The sequence below is a fragment of the Cupressus sempervirens genome, chromosome 5 (assembly GCF_028749045.1).
Source record: "Cupressus sempervirens isolate cs-2001-9-10 chromosome 5, ASM2874904v1, whole genome shotgun sequence".
In the NCBI taxonomy this organism is placed as follows: Eukaryota; Viridiplantae; Streptophyta; class Pinopsida; order Cupressales; family Cupressaceae; genus Cupressus; species Cupressus sempervirens.
In genome coordinates this window covers 569184940-569204382 of record NC_143122.1, presented here as the reverse complement: position 1 = coordinate 569204382, position 19443 = coordinate 569184940, and the positions used below count along the sequence as shown (strand labels likewise).

Below are 19443 nucleotides of genomic sequence, written 5' to 3'. Positions count from 1 at the left end.
ATTGGAAGGGTAAAATGAGAGAGAGAGAGAGAGAGAGAGAGAGAGAGAGAGAGAGAGAGAGAGAGAGAGAGAGTCGTAAAAAATGCACACTTGCCTTGCAAGACCTTTTAGACCTCCTTAGTGTGGTTTGGTACATTAAGACCTTGTATTGCATTTAATTACTTAAATCAAGGTCCTTTTTCTTTTTCCAAATTTTCTCAAAACTCTAAGTCACCATTAGTTTATTTGAAAGTCTTCCCATTTATTTTTATAATCACAAACATCATGGTTCAAATGCATTTCCAATTTTTTTTTTGCATACCTCATTATATTTCCTCGGATACCCCAATGTTTCTTGGACCCAAGGCTTCAAATTAGGAGTTTGCACCTCTAGGTAAGGATCAAGGTTGTTGACCCTTACCTGGGGTAAGGGCTGAGGTTGTCCCTTTACTTGGGAGTTTAATTTCTATTGGTCCCTAATCCTGATGCAAGATATTATAATTTTCCTGCCTTGTGTAGTTGGCTCTTTCCATTTTCATTCCCAAAATTGGTATAAAAGGAGACCTTCCCACTTTATTTTGATCATTTACAAGCTTTATAAACAATCCAAGACATCCACAATATTCATAAGCATCCACACTCAAGTGATCAAGCAAGTGCATTCAAGGATTTTTCAAGCAAGCAAATAATCAAAGCATTCATTGCATTAAAGATCTGCATTATGTGTTTCTTCTCCTAGGTCTAGCTTCTTTCTCCATTGGAGTTGGCCATTAAGAAGGATATTCAATTTCATGCATCCAAGTATTTATCATTGGGGCAAGTTGCAAGCATTCCTGGTTTTTTCTTACAAGATTGAATTTTAGTTTTTTTGTTGAGTTAAGACTATTGCATTAACACATTTGATCACATATTAAACATAATTGCATTTACATTGATATCATATTCTCCATTGTTACATTTACTTCTACTACATGATAGAATTATTTCAGTTATATCTATTTCAATTTAAGGTTGATTCCTCAAGAGGAAATATCCTCTCCACCAAAGAAATTCCCCTTTTTTGTGTGTTGGAACATGTTACAGGTTCTTTTGAGGTTAGAATTTGAGATATAGTGTTACAGATTTTGTCAAAGCGTTGGATCTCAAAACATTTTGTGCAAACTAGTTCAAGGTTAACTTTAGACCTTACCAAAGCCCCTCTAAGTCATCCCTTACCCTTTAGGTCATCCCTTACTTGGAGCATCAAAATTTTTAGGGTTTTCAAATTTCAGTCTCATAGTCTCAAATCTTTCTTAGTTTCAATTTCCTCAAAAGTTTAATAGTCTATTTTTAGGTTTGAATCTTAGTGGGATTCTTTCCCTGTTTGTCATTACATATCACTTACTTTCATAAATTATATTTCATTACATTACAATTCCTTCTCTTAGGGAAAGGAGGAACAAAACCCATGGGACCTTCATATCACAAGGATCACAAATTGGTACTTCCTTTTGTACTAATTAGATATCCCTTATGGCAGAATCTTGGTCCAGCTACATTTGTGATGGTATAACCCATTTTTACCATTATAACATATTTATAGATATACAATTTAATCCTTATGACCCCACTCAGGCATATGAATTAATGTTTGCATATGAGAAATTTAGACATGATTGATATTATTTTCTATGGTTTCACTTCCTTATCATAACCATATGGATCAATTTGCATGCTTAAATATGACTTGTAGAAATTATTTTTAAAGATGCTAATTTGGGACGGTAAAATGGATTTTAGGCACATCTGCTAGGAATAAGTTGAGTTTTGATTTGAATTGGATTGAATTTAATGCATGAGATAATGACTTTGGAAATATGAGCTTATGTTGATAAATACTAATTGATACAGGAGTATAAACCTTTCATTTAAACAAAATATTTTATGTCTACTTTCATATTCATCTAGAATGCTTGAATATTAGAAGAATGTATCTTATCAAATATTATTTAATTAAAGTGGCAACAATTAATTAATTAAATAACTTAATCAATGTTAAAATAAAATTAGACAAGGTTCACCACTTAGTGTGTTGGTTATGTGGTGGTGGTATTGTTGTTGTCCCCACCTAGGTTCAAACCTCTGCTTAGCCATTGTGATCATGAGTTTGTGCCTTCGCTTATCCAATGTGCTCACTAGTGTGCACCTAAGCTTTGTACTAAAGGGATGATGTTCCCCACACAAAGTTTGAGGATGTGTCATATTAGCATCACTAGTCACTTTAAAGAGTTTGCCATAAACTTAATTTTTAAAAATATAGTTAAATACTTAAAAATATTTAATTATGAGAAAAGAGGGAGTGTTGATTATTTATTTGAGGGAGTGTTGATTATTTATTCTAAGTTACAATCATAACAAAATAATTCGAGTGGGAAGGTGGAAGTGGGTAATGGTCATGGGGTTTTGACTTGCAACTGTGAAGGGAAGCAGATAGAGTATGATGCAAATCTGAATAATTAGTCGGGTCTTGTTAACAATGTTGCAGTTTCTATGGTCCCTAAGGCTCCACAAGGAATGTCTGGAGGGGGAGGTCTTTCACATGTAGAGAATAAAGTCGCTAATGCTCTACATGATACTAGTAAGGAGGGTCAGGATGTTGGAAATATGTCCCCTCTGGTCCTCATTTTGAAAAAGCCTATGGGTAAGTCCTCATTGCCACCTGTCACTTCTAAATCTTACTGGAAAAAAGGCGAGTTCCAAGTTTTTTTCCCAAATCCCATTGTGGATCATTCGATATCTTTGATGGAATTAACCTTAGTGGGTAAATTTTTGGGAATGAGGCTTGACACTGAAAATATGAGGAATATGGTCAAAAGGAAATGGGCTCTCCATGGTCAAGGTGATATTGCAGCTATGACCAAAGGGTTTTTTTCATTTCTTTTTGCCTGTAAAGAAGATATGAATATGGTTTTATGTGGGGGCCCATGGTCCTTTGTGAAAATCTCTATGATTGTGAAGAAATGGGAACCTAATATGGATCTTTCAGATGCTTTCCTCCTAACAACTCCCATGTGGGTCAAACTCCATGGTCCCCATTGGAGTTTTGGAATGAAGATTTTTTTAAAGGACTAGCTTGATATTTTGGAGAGCTTGTGGCTACTGATAATAAGATGGCAACCAAATCAAGACTGGTGTATGCAAGAATGTGTGTTAAGGTGTATCAATTGAAGGACTTGCCCCATAAGATTAACATTTTCTCAAAACTGGAAAATTGGACTCAGGAAGCGGAGTTTGAAGATCTACCTAATGCCCGCTTTTATTGTAAAAAAGTGCAACATTTGGCTACAAAATATCCTAAAAAATCAAAACCTAGTAAGAAGGAAGAGCCGAAAAAGAAGAAAGCCCAACAAATGGTATGGAAACCAAAGGTTGTGTGGGACCAAACTAAAGAACAAAGGCATGAGATACATAAAGATATTACGAAGATGGCCAAAGATAAGGTTACTATTGGGGAGGGGTTAGTTGCTCAGAATGGAAAAAAATGTTGATGCAATGGATGAAGCATCCCCTTACCTTCCCTTAGAGGGGAGCAATGACAAATATAACATGGTTGAGGAGCATGACTTTTTGGATTCTCAATCTTAGAATAAATAGGAGGAGAAGGTCTTGGAGAATGATAATGATGATCTATCTAGAATCTTGGAAAATAGAGGTGAAAGGTAATCTTCTAGAGTCAAAACCCTAGTATGGGGAACAAAAAGGTGCATGTTTAGGTTCTGACTCCCCCTCTATTGATTTTGTGTAGTCAACTAACCTAGAAGATTCTATTAGGACTGAGGAACCTCAGGATAGTTTACCTTCTAAGATAGAGGATTTAGCTATAAAGGAAAATGATAGGTAGAAGATTGGAAATAGAAAAAAGATAGAGAAGGAAGTGTCCTCCTCCTCGTCTTTTAGTAGGGTATCAACTAGAAGAAAGAAAATAGATCTAGTATCCCTTATTATTAAAGCAGATGTTGGTTCTCCAAGTAAAGTGGGAAGAAAAAGTCTTAAAAACAAGAGAGAATAAAAAAGTTTACAAAATATAGCTGATGGAAAGCAGGCTACTATTTTGGAATTTACCCCTAAGGAGAAGTGAAAATCATCCCTTGGAATATAAGGGGGCTTAATAGCCTCTAGAAGATTGATGTGGTTAGGAATCTTGTTCATGACCAAAAGCCGAATATTCTTGTGCTTTAGGAAACCAAGATGGATAAGGAAAAAGAGGAAAAGATGGGGCCTTTAAAAAATTGTGGGGCAATGGTTAGTAGCTCAAAAGGAGCATATGGAGGTACATTGGTGCTTTGGAACCAGTCTTTGCTAAATGGTAAAATTATTGATTCTAATAAGCATATGTTGGTTCTCAAGCTTCACCACTCTAAACTAGATGTTAGTTGGATTCTGGTTAATATATATCCACCAAATAATAAAAATGCTAGGAAAAATTTTCAGGGATACTTATCTAACTTGAAAAAAGGGTTAACATTGGGAGTTGGATTATGATGGGGGATTTTAATGTCCCTTTATATGATCATGAAAAGATGGGAGGAAAAATGAGCGAGTTGGATGGAAGACTTGTTCTTATTGATTTTATAAATCAAGAAGCTATGGTGGATATGGATCTTCAAGGTATAAATTTTACATGAAGTAATTAAAAAGTTAGGGAGAACTACATCCAAGCTCGTCTTGACAGAGTGTTTGTTTCTCCATATTAGATCCAGAACTTTTCCTGGTCTCTATCCTATATCCCTAAGTGTAAGAAAACTTGGCAACAAAGAATATAACCGTTTCCACATAACCCATAATAAATCTGAAATAAACACGAAATTAAAATCCACATGCAAGAGAATAGACAACATACCCACAAAATTGTGACACAAGATATACCCTGGGAAACCCTCATTGAGGGAAAAACCCAGCCTCCGAAAGCATCCATCACCATGTATTATTCAGCAAAAAATACCATTGTCATACAACCATGGAAGCCTTCATGGCCATAGCCACAACCGAGCAAACTATGTGAACAAGCATGAATCCACACATCCCATGCCATGCTTTCAACCTTCACAAATGCTCCCTTGGCTAACCTGTCAAGCCTTGTCCCGCTCGACTCTTGCCTTTTGTCTTCTCCTTGTCACTCTCTCTCTCTCTCTCTCTCTCTCTCTCTCTCTCTCTCTCTCTCTCTACAACAACTACCCTTGTGGCTGCTTCTATAGTAGCAAGTCCCACAAAACCACCAAGTGGTATTACATAAACCATGTGCTAAAACCATGTGCTACCTAACCCACTGACCCCACATTTAATATTGGGCATTTAATTCTTTTCCTCAATATTAAATAATTACATGAAATATTATCACAATGTTACAATACAACTCATCAAGAATATTCCATGGGAATATTTACATGTTGCACGTCCATCTAGGTACAACATTACATAATAAAAATAAAATAATAAAATAACAATATTATGCAATGTGTGCAACACCCATTATCTCAACAATCTCCCACTTGTTGTATACATTGCATAGGGTCAATCCGTAGCCACATAAATGAACAAGGGAACAATCCCTCCCAGCACATCCACCATCATGGATCAAAATATACCAAGTGCTCCATCCTGGTACCCGCAACAAAATTGAAAGTATCTAGCATCTCAAACATGAATGATCTCACCTCCTATTATGCCACTCCCACTGAACATACATAGAAGCCATCCAAAGAGAAAACCACCCAACCTGTCACATTAGAAGATCATAAAATCCTGTACCATCTAAAATTCCAAGCACAAAAAACCTGATCCAAAGGTAATCACATGTATCCGTAGTTGTCAAAATATCCATAGCTGAAATAGCACCCACAGCAAGTGCCAAACCCATCCAACTATCCATACCTCAAAGGTATAACAAGTAAATCTTATATCACCAACATATCCAATCTGTAACTTGCAATCACAAGCCTCAAGAGCAATACCTGCCACATATATACCAAGAAGCTCCCATTGCAAAAGATAATGTTAAATCTATAACCAATCCACTCAACACATCTCAAAGAAGTGAATCCATGTAGTATCAAGGACATCCACAATACATAAATTGATAACCTGCAAGAAAAAATTCTCATAAAAGTCTCCAATAATCTCCCAAATTCTCCACAACCAACAAAGGAAAGAGATAAAGAAATAACCATGTCATCTCTCACATGACATACATGAACACAAACCAGTGATCACAATCTCCAACCAATCTCAAATCCAATGTAAGCAAAAATAAACATCCAAGAAGATAACCAAGACCAGAGAAACCATGCAAATCATAACCTGTATCATGTCCTTCTACACACACCTCTAGATGTAAACTGTGCAAGTATGATCTCCTCCATAAAACCCCAACAAGAAGCCTCAACAACACCCAAACCATACCATATAACTCATCATGGATGTAAGCCTCTCACAAGAAGATCAAACTCAATAAAACCATTCCTAAACCAAGGAATAACCATTCCTAATCCAAGGAATATGCCCAAATATAAAACCATCTCCCAAACTCAACCAACATAACAACATATGCACATGGAGATAACCAATGCTAAACCATTTCTCAAATGAACCCTCCAGAACTAACTCATGTACCATAGCTCAAGATCCATATCCATGAAAGACAAGCATAAATATAATGCAACTGAGAGAAACAATGGGCTATACCTCTCAAGTAGCAAACCGCCGAGTAGACCAAGAGTGGGGAATGAGAATGCTCATCAAGATACCCAAGTCTCCAACCAAGACTCATCTAAGAACAATCTCCTCTCAAGTCCATATCAGGTGACTGCCCCTCGGACTTCCCGCTAAAACCATCAACTGTCCCAACAAATACTTCTCTAATCCAAGAGAAATCAACATCAGCACCGTCTCTAAGTATCCATGAGCACCTGTAACCAATCAATCCATGCCAACTCCAAATGCAACATAGCAATACCATGAAGTATCCAGCTTATGATCAATGTACTCAATACCAAGAAACTAAACCAAGATCAATGTCAAAGTTCCAACCATGGCCTCAGGAACATAAACATGACAACATGATCTTACCATCTCAACTAAAGAGATAACATGATCCATATGAACACACCATAACATGTCACAACTCTAAACGCGTATCAAGAGTATACCATGACATAATAATGAAACCATCTTCACACCAAGGATAACATATAAACCACACCTTTGCCAAGAACCCTGTGAGTCCTCAAGATGCAACCATCTCCACACACCATGAAGAAAACCATCTCCACATTCCAGGAAGAACCATCTCCACATACCATGAAGATAACCAACAACTCCATGAGTCCTCGAGATCTAACCATCTTCAAACACCATGAAGATAACAAGTGCACCATGCAAATGTCAAAGACGCTTCTACAGCAATAGGATCTAAGACAAACTTCCAACATCTGCAAACACTCAATAAATATATCAATGCCAACAACTCCCACTCAACCGTGGTACCAAGTCACCTATGGCATCATAAAATCCATCTCCTATATGAAGATCCAAATCAAAACTAGGAACTAATCCTGCACTGTCACCCCATCACTGTCACAAGGTCCCACTAAACCGTGTATCCAAGCTATTCATGACATCATGATGAAAACCCATCCTCTAACCATGAGAATCAACCAAGGCATCAAACTATCAAAGAACTCAAAGTGCACATCATGAGCTCCTCAAAAGAAACCAAATAACCATGATCTTCAACCAAGAAGATATACCACCATAACTGAATAAAAAAAATTCAAGCTAATGAACATCAAGGATGTACCTGTATAACCAATCATGTCATGCCAAAATCCATGGCACCATGATCACATCCATGAACCGAGCATCTGGCTCTCAAAGTGTCCAACCTGTCAGTATAGTCAACCACAATCCTCTGCCATGACTGTACCTGGTAACAAAATCTCATCCCTTCTACATGAAGAAAATAGTAAATAATGTGACTTAGGGCATAGAAAACCCAAATCCAAGCCACCAATCTGAATATGCATCAATAATAAAAAGATCAATGGGCAAAGACAACCCATAACCAAGCTATACATGCAACCTGTAAGTATAGACCGCTTACAACACTGCACAACTTGTAGACCCAACAAGTCATCATGCATATCCAAACTAAACACTGATAACCATATCATCATGAGACCAATCTGAAATATGAACTGAGTATACAATGACATCAAAACTTAAATTTCCAATGCCATAAACTCACAAGTTACCATAGTCAAAATATACCTATAAACTGTTCAGATCAATATATCAACAAATAAATCATGTCAAACCTACACCAAATCTAAACCAATGTGTAGAGCTCTCCAAGAGCTTTCCGTTGACTACTCGAAGTCCAAAATCTGACTCCGTATGCCCAAGTTATGCCTTAATCCGTGCTCAAAATAAATAACATCTGACTTTAGGGCTCTTAAAACCTGACAAAATTTCAAAATCATAGAACCAAACGTACACCATCTTGTAGTGCTCTGAATTAGCTTTCCAATGCCTGTAAGAACTCTGAAATCTGATATTCTGAGAGAAATTTATGGCCGTTTTACTAAGACAGTCTTTTTACCATTTTCAGTATGATTTTTAATTTTTTAATTTTTTTAGTGACGAAAATTCCGACAGGATTAAATTTGACGGCCATCATGGGCTGAAACCAAAAAACTCTTTCATTTCCTCTTAACATGGCCAAACTAGGGCATATTATATATCAAAATTTATGGAAATGTCAACCCGGATCCAATGGTGAGGTCTGTTTTTACCCAGGAGGTCATTTCTGCATGCTACCCCCCAAAACCCTCATTTAAATGAAACATCCGAAAAACTCTTTTTGTCCAACAATCTCACATGCCCAAATATTTTAACATCCCATCATAACAGCAAATCCAAAACCCTCAAATCTGCAATAAATCATTCATATATCTTGCCCTTTCTTTTATCCTCTCATGCATTCCCATGGATTCAATCTAAGGTTACAATAATAAAACCATAGCTCTGATACCACTTGTGGGTCCATTTACCGTTGCACCAAAAGCCATGACTATTAGTGAACATGGAACACCACATAATTAACCACCTGTGGGCAGGGGAGCACATCGCATCACCCAACAATCTCCCCCTCGACGTGCATACCAGGTGCTTACACGGGTCGGGAAGGCACCAGAGAGATTTGAACCCATGACCAAGCCAAAACCAGGCTCTGATACCAATTGTGGGGCCCATTTGCCATTGCACCAAAAGCCATGACTGTTAGTGAACATGGAACACCACATAATTAACCACCTGTGGGCAGGGGAGCGCGTCGCATCACCCAACACTAAGGTGGCTTCTGATAAATTTCCTTTGGTTTTTGTGACTAGCTCTTCCTTAGGGAAAATAAACTTCCCTTTTAGATTTGAAAAAATGTGGGTTCAACACTAATTTTTTGCAAGATTTTGAAGGGTAGTGGAATATCAAAGTGGAAGGCTCTACTCTCTTTCATGTAGATAAAAATTGAGATATGTAAAAGGTATGGTGAAAGTGTGGAATAAAAATTCTTTTGCAAACTTTTTTCAGTGAAAAATTCTTTAAAAGGGGAATTAAAAGATATACAGGATAGAATCCAAGTGGAAGGGTGTACTATGGATATTTTTGAGGTAGAGAATGACAAGTTGGTTAGGTATCATGATATTTTTGCCAAGGTGGAGGTCTTTTGGAGACAAAGATCGAGGGCTATATGGTTTAAGGAAGGAGATAGGAACTCTATTTCAACTTAACTACTATGAAGCATAGGGCCACAAATAGAATTTCTAGGTTAAAGATTGATTCTAAAGATATTTTTAAAGAAATTACTAATGAAATGATGTCTTTAAATTCCTTATTATCTTTAGATTTGAGCATTTCTCTAGAAATCTAGGCTAAAATTTTGGAAGCCATTCCCTTAGTTATATCTGAAGAGAAAAATAAAATGCTAGTGGCAATCCTATTTGTTGAGAAAATTAGGAAGGTGGTCTTTTCCTTTGAAGGGGACAAATCTCCCAGGCCAGATGGTTTCTCTATGTTCTTCTTCCAAATTCTCTGGGATGTGATTAGTAGGGATATCTATAATGTTTTCAAGGAGTTATTTGGGGCAAGGAAAATGTTAAAGGAGATTAAATCCAAATTTCTTTGTTTGATTCCTAAGAAGATTGGTGCAGATTCTCCTTATTTGTTCAACTGATTAACCTTTGTAATTCTATTTATAAGATCATCTCTAAGGTTGTTACTTTGAGAATTCTTAAGGTTCTCCCCAATCTCATTTCTGAGAAGCAAAATGATTTTGTTCCTAGTAGGAAGATTCTAGATTCTATCATCGAGGTCCATGAAAATATTCATTCCGTGGTGACCTCTAACTCTCACGGTTTTGTGATGAAGGTGGATGTGGCAAAGGTGTATGATAGGGTTGAATGGAACTTCCTTTTTAAAGTGCTATGGGCTTTTGGATTTGGTGAAAGGTGCATTCATCCTATTTATCATGAACAATTTGTTGATGATACTATTTTTATGAGTATTGCATATGTCACAAAAGCAAGAAGTTTTAAAAAGGCCCTTAATCTTTACTCTAATACCTTTGGTCAAAAAATTAATTGGGATAAAAGCTTTTTTTGTTTTTTAACAATACCCCCATTCATAGATAGGTAAAGATTGTTGATATTACGGGTTGCTCTATTGCCTCTATGCTAGGAGCTTATCTTGACCTTCCCCTTGGATTAAAACCTCATGAATCCTTCTGGAAGGCACTTTTTGATAAGTTCAATATGAGGTTAGTTGACTGGAAAGGCAATATTCTTAACCAAGCTGGTAAAGTAACTTTGTTGGATTCTTGACTTCAAAGTTTGCCTACCTATGCCTTGAGTCTCTTCAAAATCCTAGCTAAATATGTAGAAGCTCTTGAAAGAATTCATAGGAACTTTCTATGGATGGGGACAGAGGAAAAGAAAATAATGCCTTTAATTTCTTGGGAGAATGTATGAAAGCCAAAAAGTGTCGGTGGTCTTAGGATTAGGGCCATTAGACTTATGAATAAAGCTTTTTTGTCTAAGTAGTGCTAGAGGACTTTTAGAGATGCTAAGGAGTGGAGTACTATTTGGAAACAAAAATACCCATTTCAATCCTCTATGATTCGAGATTTCATCAACTCTCCCCTAATTGCTAATGCCTCTGCCATTTGGAATGCAATTCAAGGGGCCAAGGAAATGATTACTTTAGGAAGTAGATGGAAGCCGAGTAATGACAGAAAAGTAAGATTTTGGGAGGATTGTTGGCTCCTAGAGCACCCTTTGGAAAATGTTTATAATGATAGGAAGACTATTGAGAGATGCAAACCAAGTTTTGGAGTTTATGTTTTTAATTATTAGAAAGATGGGAGTTGGGTTAATATTGTGGAAATAAATCAGAACCTCTAGTTTATACAAAATTCTCTCAATTATGCTTGTATTAATTTTGACTCTGAAGATATGCTTGTTTGGGGCAGCCACCCTAGTGGGAAATACAAGATGGCTACAATATTTAGGGAAAAAATGAATGAAAGACCTCCTCCTTGGGTGAATGCTTGGATGAAAGGTCTTGTTCCAAGATAGAGATTTTCTTTTGGAGTGCTCTTCAAAACAAAATTCTTACTATTGAGAATCTCAATAAAAGAGTTTTTAATTTAGTTAATAGATGCAATCTTTGTAAGAAAGCTAATGAAAATATTGATCACCTCTTTATCCGCTATTGTTTTAGTCAAGAAGTGTGGAAACTCCTTCTAGAATATTATAAAATCTCTTGGGTCCATGTAGAGAAGTCAACTGTCTATTTTGAGAGTTGGAAGTGCCCTATGAAAAATCTTGAAGCTAAAATTCTTTGGAATTTCTCTCTACCCCACCTGTGTTGGGGTATATGGAAAGAAAGGAATAATAAGATTTTTAGGGATAAAGAATCCCCATCTTGGGTGGTAGGTCATAAAATCATAAGGGCTATTAAGGAGAATTTCCTATCCCAAAATGGTGGTAGAGAGGAATTTTATATTTTAGACCCTGCAATGAATACTACTATGAAGAATAAGTCAAAAAGGGATGGTGTAGTCTGGTTTCCCCATCCTATGGATTGGTTAAGAGCTAATTTTGATGGGTTTGTTAAAGGTAATCTAGGTAGGGCGAGATGTGGAAGAATTTTAAGGGATTTCTATGGTCGGGTTCTGGATGCTATTGTAGTTCCTATTGGTATTTTTACTTGTCACATAGTGGAGGCAACTGTTGCGGTGTTTGTGGTTAGAAGGGCAGTGGAAACTGGATATCAGAACTTGTGGTTGGAAGGTGACTCTCTAAACATAATCAATATGAGTTAAATAATAAAAACTCTACCACTTGGACTATTGAAGTGACTATGGTGGAAATCAAGAGACTCTTGAATAATTTTGATAAGCTACATATATCTCATAGCTACCAAGAGACTAATAAGGTGGCTAACTGGATTGCGAACATAACCATTAGCACAGGGAGACAATTGACGTGAAAGGATGACCTAAGCAATAACTTGGAGCTAAAAGGACTAACAAATTTTGATATGAGAAATGTTATTGTGGGAATGATTAAATACTTATTTTCATATGAGGCCCAAGAGATTGGCTAATAATTATGGGTTTTATCAGACTTCGAGGGTGTATGGTTTCATTAATACTCTTTTAATTTGGCTTGTATTTTGGGTGTTGCCAAAGTCCCATTTTAAAAACTATTTTGTTATTTTTGTAAGTGTCATCGTATCTCACTGAAAGTTAACTACGAGTCCAGTCTGCAAGATGGGAGGAGAGCCGAGGAAGTAGGAGCCTTCAAGCTGTAAGCATTGGAAGGAGAATGCCACTGTTTGGGAGTGGCTTAAAAAAGGTAAGGTAACTATTTATCTTGAGGAGCTACATGGTTTTAAGCTACACATAACAAAGGAATTTTTTAAAAACTTGTCTGGAGAGAAAGTGACAATGTATGGGGTCTCTGTGTCAATTATGGAGGATTTTCTTGTCGAGATAACTGGGCTTCCCAACATGGGGATAAAATTCAAAAAGGAAATGAAAATTTACAATGCATCTTTGAAGAAATTTCCTAAGACCCTAGATGAGGAGAAGAAATTGGTGAAGTTTGGGGTTTTTTTGGATTTAGATCAAATAAAGGAAATTTGGTAGGATGTGCTATCTTGTGTTAGGGAGTATTTCATCCTAGATGGTTGATCTAAAAGGGTTCACAATTACCATTTTGTTTTTTTGAACCATTTTAGGTATAAAGACACGATCTTGTTTCCTTTTTATTTAAAATAATTTTTGTTTCAGGGGCTTAGAGATCATCATGAAAAAGAGAGCAGACTTGTCCTCCATGAGGGGTTAATCCTACTCATTGCAAGATTTTGCAAGGATAGGACTCTAGGGGTGTCTATGTCCTTGGCTAAGTAGAAACGTAAATTAATTAAGGGTTCCTTGGAAAAGATTGATGTAAAGAAAGGGGAGGTGGATCATGATGAGAATAAGGCTATGGAGGCTCGAGGTATGGACATGGAGTCAAAGAGTGTTTTTAAAGCTGGAGAGGAGGAGGTGATGACTTGGGAGAAAAAGAGGAAGAAGGTTTTTGGGATGGGAAAGAAGATGAGAAAGATGGACTTAGAAGATGAAACTAAGGCTGAGAAAGAGGAAACAAAAGAAATTGTAAGTTGTCATGAAGATGAGGTTGAGACTGATAGCGGGGGATCTGGCTCTAACAATGAAGGCTATTCTGGTAGGCAGGGGAGGCTTCAATAAGAACTATGAGAATAGGGAGTGATTTGAAGTGGGTCTTTGACAACAAGGACAATGCTGCTGAAACCCCAAAATCAACGAAGAAGGTGGGGACTGAAGTTCTAGATATTACTCCCTTGGAGACTTTAGAGAACCCTACGAAGGATAACTTTTCCATGCATGAGACTAGGGAGGAAAAAGAGCAGCCTAAGGAAAGGAAGGATGGGTCTTTGCAAGCTTCAATCAGTTAGTTACAAAATCCTATGGAGATTGAGCTTACAAACCAGAATGTAGATGACCCAGGTGAGAGAATAGTTGTTGTGAATGAGAAGACCCCGTTGGAAGGAATGGTTGATGCTATGCCTAAATATTTTAATAGTGGTCAAGGTATTCTTGAGGGTAAATTGGCCATTGGGTAACTTGGTGCAATGGACGGTGACGAGTGTAGTGGTAACTTGGAATTTCTCCGTAAGGCTAAGATAAAGGATGGCATCTCCCTTGTGGAAGGCACTTGGATATACAATGAGATAAACTCTTTGAAGAAGATGGCGGGGGATCTATAGACTAGCCCGAAACTTGAAAAAAATGAAAGGATCAAGCTAGAAGCAAAGGTTGGGACTATCCTTGGTAAGCTTATGGACTATGAGGCTAGGTTGCGCCAAGTCATCAAGGATAGTGGGAAGCATATGGATATGGTTACTTCAAGCTTATGTGCTACTGTTGCCAGCTTAGGAAGGAGAAGTGCAAAGGAGATAATTTCCCCTATGGCTACTTCACTGAGTGGGGGTCCCAACAAGCTTATGATGCTGAGTACCAAGAAGGTCATTGAAGCAGCTTCAGGTTCGACTATGAAAGATTCAATTGAAGAAGTTGCTATTATTGGGAAGAATTTGAATAGAGTTACAAAGGACTTGGTTTAGTGAGGTACTTTTTTGTCCTTTTTTGGTTGGACTTTGATGTTTATGGTCTAGGTCTGTGGTTTGTGGTTTCTAGTCCTAGGCTTGTGCATTGGTAACTGTTTGCTTTTTCCCTTTGGGGATTTTTGATTTGTTTGTAATTGTATCTATTCTTAGGTTTCAGGTTCCTATAAAACCTACTGTTTATGTTGGTACTATGGACACTTATTTTATTAATGCTTGATTTGTATGAGGTTTTGGGTCCCCTCAAAACCTATTTTTACTTTAATCCAAAAACAAAATAATTAATAATTAAATCAATCCAATCAATTAAGAAGAAAGTTAGTAAAATTGTTGTATATAGGTATTAGACGATTTTAGGTGTCTAAATTAGTTTTTGTAAAGATAATAAAGAAGCTACACAACAACAATGCTACTAGTGCAACTTATACAAATAAAATAGGCAAGTCACTAAAAGAAAAGTTGACCATGGCACAAGAAGATTAGAGAGTTACAATAGATTAAGCTAGTTCAATCAATAGGTTGTTATCAAAACATGATACTCATTTTATAACTCAACTGCACACAATTGCAACTTTGATGTACAACACCAAGGAAGTCATTAAATGTGCTTCAAGCAAGCTTGCATTTGCACAAATTGCAAGATGAAATCATCTTAGAGTGATCAAATATGTTGATTGATGTAACACTTTACAAACAATTTAAGATACCAAATGAGCTCTTATAGGTGAACATTGGTGCCATTGAATCACAAGCCAACACTTTGCTAGTTACTTTCTCATAGGAGATGATCTAGAACATCAATTCAGGGAGATCGATTTAGAATATTCATATAGTAAAAGAGAAGCATCATGTAGAGAATGCGACCACTAGAGTTGAAGAGGAATAGAGGCAACAAAAGAGCAAGAGAAAAGTGGAAGAAAGGAACAACCTTTAAGAAGACATGCAAAGGTATCAAATAGAGGAAAACACCAAAAAGTTGAGGAAGAAACACAACTAAAACATAAATGTATTTTATATAACCATTACAGGAAAAGGGAACAACCAACTGTGAAGCACATATTAAAAATTCATTATAACTATAGTGCCTTAATGTAGTTGGTTATGGAATGTACTAAAGCCATTGCAACTACTCTAGCTTGGTATCAACCATTGTAGTTTGGCTTACTTGGTTAATTGTTAGCATCTTTGATGCATTACTAGAAGTTCTAAATCAATAAATGATGCATATGAAAATAAAAAGAAATACAAATGTTGAGATTTATAGATAAATTCTAGATTATGCAAACTTCCACTAGTGATAAATGCTACCTAAACAATTGAAGTACTATTTTGAGCAATAGTCCACATTCAATCATAAAGGCCTTTAAGCATTCCCGGTGGTCACAATAGTAGAATGAATTCTTGGCATCAAGTCTTTCACAATGGGATAATGATTCAAAACCAAATATTTTGTAGATGTACCAAAGCTTGTGTTCCTTTGACCAAGCACCAATCTAAGTTGTCAATGTAGGAGTGCATTTTCATTATGGCCATGTCATTCGTTTTCTATTGTTTCATGTTTTGGAAACATAACAAATGAATACTTCAAAATCTAATAGTTTTAATTTCTACCATTAGTGTTTAGTAATAGATAGGAAAGCATTGCTCTGTACACATACATAACAATAGCAATAGATAATCATGCATTAAGTCAATTTTATGATAGAATGAACATGTGACTATCACTTAGCTTTGAAAAGAACTTCTCCCTCGTAATTATGCATGACTATATATATATATATATATATATATATATATATATATATATATATATAGTTGGTGCAAGGAGATGTAGAATACATTTATATGGAAATATTTGATCAATAAAAGAAGCATTTTTTTTATTAAAACTCATAGGGGTGATTATCTTGTTTATTTTAGTCCTTTCTTTTGGAATGAATGAATCCTTATTTTCAACCCATTTTCAACATAAGAATATACATTGAGCATATCCTTATTTGTTGCATTTTTTGAAGCGAAAAATAATTTTTCAAAGAATTAATTAATTCACCACACCCCCAACCCCGTCCCTCATCAACCCATTTACCACACTTTCTTTTGTTCTTCCTCCCCGCTTCATAGACATAGACACATTGTGTCTAAGAAGAGTAGGCACCTACCACTTGTATTTGTGTTGTATAGTAGATAATACAAATTCAAAGAAAGAAGCAAAATGAAGATTAATGAATAAATGCATATCATAAGAAAAATATTCAGTACAACTATAGTTGCATACACAAATATAACTAACAATTGTGATTTACGACCTTAAGTTGACTTCTTGGTAATTTTTTTCCTAATATTCAAGAAATAACTTGCCTATAGTTTTTACCTTGTAGATGATGACCATTTGGTTTTTTGGATAACACATTCATGAACACAGACATGCATGTGTTATTCTATATGGTAGAAGCCATACAACTCAAATAAATCCAGCACACAAAAAATCCAAAAGAAAATAACCACACAAACTAGCTAAGAGAAAAAAATATCATTTAGATGCCTAATTATACATCTCACTCATAACAATAGAATTATGAAGTTAACTATTAAGAAATGTCAATTTCTAACATAAGAATTTATGATTTTTTTGTGATCAAATTGATAAAACTTAGTAACCTATGTTGAAAAGTAGTAGTTTTGTTTTAGGCTCATCATTCGATTTGAAGATAAAGATTCTAACACTTTCCAATGATAAAACCTATAACTATAGAGAGTAAACCAACTCCAAATAAAAAATTTAAACTAAAACCTAAAGATAGGAAATGATTATATCTTTTCCCAATCCTTGCGTCATTGGCAAAGACATTTTCAATTTCCAACATCCTATCTCTCTTATTTCTAAAATAAAGAAGGCTTCTTGCAATATCATGCATTTTTCCAACAAATCCATTTACCTGTAAATCAACAATCAAATCCACTTGGATACATTAGAAAGAAATAGTTGCAAAAAGTCTACATGAAGGTTAATACGAGAAAAATATTTTCTTTCTTCTAAACTAGATGAATAATTCAATCAAACAAACAAATAAATTGCAAAAGAAAACTAAGAAATTGAATGTCTTCTCCAAATGTCTTCAAATTTAGATTAAAGATTACATAAACAGTTAAAGGAAGAACCAAGGAAATTTAAAAATGTATTTCACATCATTTCCTATAGTCTAGGTGAAAAGTAATAAACAACAATAAGGATACACTGAAATAGTAGATCCTATATGAGGAGGTAAAACTCAATTTTAATTGAGCATCAAAAGTTAACCATGATAAGGCATGAGCTATTGCATAACAAAAAACACATTTTTTTCTTGGAGGCTCTATCTTGTAGATCCTATATGAGGAGGTAAAACTCAATTTTAATTGAGCATCAAAAGTTAACCATGATAAGGCATGAGCTATTGCATAACAAAAAACACATTTTTTTCTTGGAGGCTCTATCTTTATAGGGGTGTGAACAAATAATCATAGAAAATAGGAAGCATTACATGCTAGTCTAGAAACAAAATAGCTAGAGAAAATTATAGGAAGGTGAAAGTGGAAGGGGATTAATGTAATTAAAAAGGTTAGCCTCCAAATTGGAAATTGAGAGGAATCACATAAGTGGTATTATGGCGACCAAAGTATAACTCCTTTTAGCCATCTCATTCCTACATGTGACAAAACACTAGAAACAAATATTGTCTAGAGAAAATTACGGGAAAGTGAAAGTGGAACAAGATTAATGTAATTAAAAAGGTTAGCGTCCAAGCTAGAAATTGAGAGGAAACACAAAAGTGATATTTAAGGTGTTCAAAATATAATTCTTTTTAGCTATCTCATTGCTACATGTCACAAAACACAATGACATACTTAATTGCCAATCAAAGTAGCAACATGAAGATTGTACCTTGCTAGAAAGAAGTGAGATTAAAGATTGGGATAAATTGGCCACAATCATAAAGTTGGTTTAGCTGAACATGAGGTTATTTTATGTGATTCAATGTCATTGTGAGAGGAAGGGATTGTTATATAGAACTAAGAAATTTAAAGAAAATGGTAAAGATAGCTTGTATGTTGTAGAGATTATAAGAGATCCAAGGGCTAGCCAATATTATTAGTGATATCATGATATCTAGAAGTGCTTGTTGCAATGTTATTCTAGTAAGATCAACTGGCTATTATAAATTGGTTTGGGTGGTAGGTGCAAGGCTCTAACAAGTTAATTATGATTTATATTTATCCTTGAAGGATGAGTCATCACAAGACTTCTTAAGTGAAGGACCAAGTCTTAGACCATAAATACAAGTGGACTTTTAATTGTGATAAGGTAGTTCATGAATAGCTTGTGAAGGTTATTTTAGGCAAGGAGGGTTTGGTCCATAATGGTGATTTTAGTACATGTGATACAATTCTCGTAGATTTTAAGTAGAAAATATAATAGGTTGTGGAGAATGTAGATATCAAGTAATGCATAATAGTCATACAAGTGTAGGTGGAAAGTAGCAAGGAGGTAAAATACACCCAATGTTTTTTGGAGCCCATGTATGCATTCAACAAGTGGAGATGCCATCCCTCAATTTTAGTGTTGGAAGCTGTTGGGACTAAAAATTGCATGGTCAATTTTGAGAACCATTGAAAAAATCAAGCCCTTAAATGCTTTTAAATGAGATTGTACTTGGTTGTTAGTCTGAGGCCTAAGAGGTGTTT

At 35.7% G+C, this 19443-nt stretch overlaps 1 protein-coding gene across 2 annotated transcripts in view; it reads right to left on the bottom strand.

Annotated features, from left to right (window-relative positions):
* Window positions 1-17236: 17236 nt before the first annotated feature.
* LOC149557203 (uncharacterized) overlaps window positions 17237-19443 on the bottom strand; it is a 59194-nt gene continuing 56987 nt past the window's right edge. For both annotated transcript variants that reach the window (XM_089831920.1, XM_089831922.1), the window contains one exon: window positions 17237-17657. In XM_089831920.1, coding sequence (XP_089688046.1) covers window positions 17439-17657 — 219 coding nt within the window. In that variant the 3' untranslated portion in view covers window positions 17237-17438. The remainder of the gene's footprint in view (window positions 17658-19443) is intronic.